The sequence below is a fragment of the Trachemys scripta genome, chromosome 1 (assembly GCF_013100865.1).
Source record: "Trachemys scripta elegans isolate TJP31775 chromosome 1, CAS_Tse_1.0, whole genome shotgun sequence".
NCBI classification, from domain to species: domain Eukaryota; kingdom Metazoa; phylum Chordata; order Testudines; family Emydidae; genus Trachemys; species Trachemys scripta.
Window position 1 is genome coordinate 62,854,194 of NC_048298.1, and position 5,538 is coordinate 62,859,731.

The 5,538-nt window shown below is 40.3% G+C and overlaps 1 protein-coding gene across 1 annotated transcript in view; it reads right to left on the reverse strand.

Moving 5' to 3' along the window:
• Positions 1 to 1,677: 1,677 nt before the first annotated feature.
• IL26 (interleukin 26) overlaps positions 1,678 to 5,538 on the reverse strand; it is a 6,921-nt gene continuing 3,060 nt past the window's right edge. Inside the window, exons 4-5 of the mRNA XM_034773497.1 lie at positions 1,946 to 2,011; positions 1,678 to 1,860 (exon numbers count right to left, since the gene is read on the reverse strand). Of these exons, the coding sequence (XP_034629388.1) occupies positions 1,774 to 1,860; positions 1,946 to 2,011 (153 nt within the window). The 3' untranslated portion in view covers positions 1,678 to 1,773. The remainder of the gene's footprint in view (positions 1,861 to 1,945; positions 2,012 to 5,538) is intronic.

A 5,538-nucleotide genomic window follows, 5' to 3' on the forward strand; every position in this document is an offset into this window, starting at 1 on the left:
TTAAGACAACTTTAGTTCTAAACATCACTGGAGTGGGTGGGGGGAGGGAAGTGATTTCCAGCCTGTTCTCACCCTGAACTCACAGGTTCTGCAGCAGCCCTCCTTCTGGGCAGGGGTTTAGCAACATCTTCATCCCATCTCACCCCACCCCACCACCAAACTTGGCCCCGATACTGTCCCCAGGGAGCGTGGGGCTGCTCCATCCCCTGGGCTTTGTTCCCAAGGCAGCAGCTATGTGCGGCGCCCTCCCCTGCAGAGCCTCCTCCAGCCAGGTTCCATAGCCACTGAAGCCCCTGCAGTCAGGTTCCCTGGGGCTCCAGTGCACAATGCCCTAAGGCTTAACCCCCCACCTCCCCCCGCTGGAGCCAGAGCCAGGAGCGGGGCCGCAGCTCTGGGAAGGGGGGATGTGGACAGGGATAAGGGGGCTGAGAGTGAGGCTGGGGCTACAGCTGGGGGCGAGGGTGAGGCCAGGAGTGGAGCCAAGGCCAGGGGCCAAGGCCAGCAGCCAGGATCCCACGCACAGGGCCAGGAGCGGAGCCCTGGGCACAGGACCAGCAGCCGGGGCCAGGACCAGGAGTGGAGCTGGGTGGTGCTCCCTCCTCCCGCCTTCCCACCCCCATGGGCTTGGCTGCACCCCATCCCTGCATGTTCCTCTGTGCCCCCCTGGGGGGCGCACCCCACACTTTGGGGATCTTTGCCCTTAGAGAAAAAAACACACCATTGGGTTATGGAGTGTTACTGCACAAGGCAAGTTGTGGCCCTATGTGTCATTGGGTCAGTAAAAGTGATGTGTGAACGTTAGTTACTGTGCAGCTTGGTGCTGCAAACTTATACCACCATGTATTTGCAAACACCAACATATATACTCTATACTATGGATTAAAATAATTTTGAATTCCTGATTAGTCTGCAGTGGGAATTTTTTAAAATATGTATAGTCAGTTCTATTTCAGACTAGAGCTCTTTCTTAATTATACAGTATATGAAAGATTCATTGTAAATCCTTAGCCTCATTTTAATAATACTTACACTTAGGCTAAATTTACCTTGCACACCCAATCTCCCAGATCAGTAATTGTATTAATTTATTTATCATCTCAGCATTCCATGCTGTGATATGCTTTCTGTATTGCATCATTTCAGTGATAGTTAGCAGCATCTCAAAGAACACGCATGAGGAATAGGTAGATATTTTATCATTAACAATGGTATATGTTTATTAGACATCATGAAGTACCTTAAGTTAACAGTAATGACAAACACTTAACATGTCTCATTTACATATATAACATTACACACCAGCAGTGTCTACATCTGTAACAAAGCCCAAAAGTAAGCCTTAAAGGCAAATGCCAGTGAGGTAATTAGAACCACTTGTGCTGAAACTAAAATCACTAGATATAGCGCTTTATCCCAAAGTATAAAGCAATGAGTGAAGTTTTAGCAAGGGCTAGGTCATCTGCCAGTGGTACTCTACCAATTTGTTGGTACTGCTACTGGAATGTATGGTCTTTGGGTGGGACTTTCAAAAGTGCTCCAGGTAGGCCTGAATTTGCTACCACCATTGACTCAGTGGGAACAGTGAGACCAACTCTGAGCACTCTTGGAAACCCCAGCCTTGATGACGTTATGGACCAAAACCACTTTTTCAGTGTGATACAATTACTGCCAGGCTGATTGCATAATCCTCTTTCTGATGATTTGCAGTGCTTTTTTGTTTTGATTAGCGTGCACAGTTTGGTGGCATTTTCCTTGTGTCACTTTCCTTGACTTCTATTTGATGGTTTCTATGTAAGTCTGAATCCAGGGAAGGAGAATATCAAGTTCACTGATGGCTTTGTAGATGCCCTTTTCTCCAAGCTGTCAGTAAGAGAAAGGTATTAGAAGCAGAAGTCAGTCATGTTTTCAAACAGTGCAACTTTGAAATCAACTATCAGGGCTTTACCTTATCAAATGTTTTCTTTATTTTTTTGACAGCCGTAGTTACTCTAGTGGTTGGAGCACATGGTAGCTGAAGGGACAAGAAGAAAATCAGAAGAACTTCTTGTAATGTGGAGTCTGGTGTAAGCAACTGATAATAAGTAAGAACAGAGCCCATCATATGGCCTCCTGATACAGATGTGTAAAGGTAGCAACATTTGGACCATACTTGCTGTTGTAAATGGGTGAGTTTATATAAGCTTTTGGAAGATATGTGAGCACACTCGGGAAAGCTGTAGAAACTTGTACAATGGACCACTCACATTGGGGACCTCCTTCTTTTAAGAGACCTCTGCAAAGTAGTGAGTGCAATTCTGTTCCCTTACATGGTTACTTAAAATGGGTTTAAAGCTATTTACAAAGTTAATTTACGTTTCCATGTGGAATTTTTAATGATTGTTCTTCCCATTTTTAATGCTAATTAAGGGCCCAATTCTGCAATCTTTAACTGCAAACTTTCAATTCCCATTGAAGTCATTGGGAGTTTTGTCAGAATAAAACCTGACAACTATTTTCTCCTGTAACTAAATCTTGCAAGGAAGCCATAGATGTAAGTGTCAAGTAGTGGTATCCGATCAGCCACATGCGGATATCTGAAACATAGATTTATGTAATCACTAAAGGATCAAAATGAAGCTGGGTGTGGAGGGAAAGGGTTTATTTAGTCTAACCCATACTGTAAAAACTAAAGATTGGAATTCAGTAAGATACTGGTCCAGTACATTGCTTTTATCGTTCTGAATGTTTTTTATTTCCCTTCAGCAGCCTACGGTGCCTCCTGCAGTGACCTTCGTGGCATCAATCAGCAGATGGGGCCCTAGAGCGCTGACAGCAACATTAGAGAAAGAAAGCAAACGTAAAGACTTGCTACCTTTGACTCTTCGGGAAAAACTTTCAAAACTGCTCATCTGCTTGAGTTAAAAAGTGGGCCTGCTCCAGGAGTAAGTTATTGCTCAACATAAGGAGGGCAAAATCAGGAGCTTTATTTAGAAGGACGAAGGGCTGAGCAGCTGATGTCCGAACCTGTGGTTCCAGGGAGCCTGTGTGATGCTTAGATCACTGAGCTATCCCTATTGAATTGGCTGTGATTCTTTGACTGAATTGGCATTTGGGGTCAGGGAATGTCCTTTATGCTGTGTCTGCACATCAGCTGGCACAGTGGAACTCCAAACCTCACTGGCACCGCCAAGTGCTACCACAATACAAATAATAAGAACGTGGACTGATTAAATTGATGGCAAAGAAGGGAGTCCAGGTTTGGAATTTGTGTAGCAGAATAGAAGAGAAATTTAGGGGAGACTCACTCTCCCAAAGAGCACACACACAAAAAAAAAGACCCCTGCACAAACATCACAGAGCTGCCAAAGCCAGGAGCATGAAGCCATTGACAATGTCTTTTACTAGCAACATTCATTTTAAAAGAAGTTTTCCAAGTGATTCGAAAATGATTTTAAAAATTGGGACATTCTAACTAAAGATCCCTACCACTCTCAACCCAGGTTAAAATCTTTTGTGATGTCATAGTCCCACTAATTCTCATTCCTTCTAGGAGTTCTCCTGCAAAAGAGGAAGTCAAGATCTGATATTTCTTATTAACAAATCAAGCAAAAAACTACTGAAATCTAGATTGACTTTAACCTTTATCAGAGGTGCCTTGGAAAGTGAAAATGTAAACAAAAGCTACTTTAATGGATAATGCTATAACTTTTCTATACAACATATTTAAACATTTCTTTTTAGATTTTTTTAGGCAAATTAGTCATGATTCTTTATACTTTTAAACAGTGATACAGTATGCCACTGAACTAATGCATCCAAAAGAGACGACACTGAATTTATTTATTTAAATGACTGTTCATAGATTCATAGATTCCAAGGCCAGAAGGGATCATTGTGATCATCTAATGTGACCCTCTGTGAAATACAGGCCATAGAACTGCCCCAAAATAATTTCTAGAGAATAATTCTGCCCCAAGTGTTCATACATATTATACACACTGTTCTTCCCACCTAATGGGAAAGTGAGCTCTCTGTATATTTAGGTGGATTATGTTTGGGCTGCGGTTTAAGATCTGCTAGTGAGTCTGAAATTAAATTGCAACAATTCAAATCATGCAATGAATTTGTTGGACTTGGGTGCACTGTTCAAATGTAGGATAAAATTTTCAAAAGCTTTTAGTGACATAGGAGCCTAAATCCATTTCCAAAAGAGATTTAGGCACTGGAGAACATGTCTCACTGAAATAAATGGGAATGAGGGTCCTCAGTACCTAAGTCACTTTTCAAAGTGAGATTTGGTCTCTTAAATCACGTAGAGGCTTGTGATAAATTTTCCCATAGCCTACTGGACAATGACTTGAGCTGATGGTGTAAGAATCAGAATGATAATATAGCGCACATTATTTGGCAATGCCTTTCCATCAGGAATATTTGGTCAAAAAATAGAAGTTTTTATATATAGTAAGGAATCCTATGTTAGTGACTGAGTCAGAACTATCTTAGCTATATGACTCTTCTGGAGTACATGGGACTATACAAGATGCTTGTTTGATAATGAATTACTATTGTCTTAGTTGTCCAAAGAACTTGATTCCCAGAAGGTGGTACCATCGTTGTGTGCCATCCTCCATAACCAGTATGTTGACATGGAAGAAATTCCTTCTTATGAGCATCTTATACATAAGACATTCTTCCTTTTTATGTTTTATATCTTATCTAAAGGAGACAACAGATGTGCAAATAAGAGGATCATGAGATTGCTAAGCCATTTGGGGATGAAGCACTATAGCAATCCAGGACTTTGTGTAAAGTATTCGTTGGTTTTGTTCTTTGTCCACATTTTATGTTATTCTTATGTATGGTTTTGTATCATTGATTTAAAATCAGTATAGCGTTTATTTTTAAAAGTGCTATCAAAATGACAAAAATGAGAAATCTTGCCCTATAGTAAATTCTGAAAGCTAATGTTAATTTTTTTCTCAAATACCTGTTTTTTTCTAGTAAAAGAGAGGGGGATTTCTCTCTCCTATTAATATTTTTTCAGTACAGTTCCTGTCAATATCCAGAAATCTACACTCTAACATATTTAGATTTTTATCTAGTAAGCACTGGCTCTAAATGTACAATAAAACACAAAACCCAGTGTATCTTGTCTACATAGTTATACAGTACAGGATCCAAGTTATTTGTAGGTTAGAGTGTGCTACAGGTTGCAAAGAGTGCAATTATTTAGTAGTAATTGATATTCATAATTCAATCATTGCTGGTAGTTTGAGTTTCTTGGAATGTGTTGGTGCCTTTAATGGCATAATTGATTTTCAGAAAAAACAGTGGAATTTCTTTACATTTTAAATACAATATGGCAAACTGCACATGTGAAAGACATCAAATTATGGCACACTACATAATGGGTGTGCATGCATGTATGTATGAATGTAGTATTTATATATATATATATTAAAATGCTATAACATACAAAAACCTAGGATGTCCTTAACTATAGAGTCTGAGTACTGGTGGAGTTTTTCCCATTGAGATTGTCATATTGTATTTAAAATG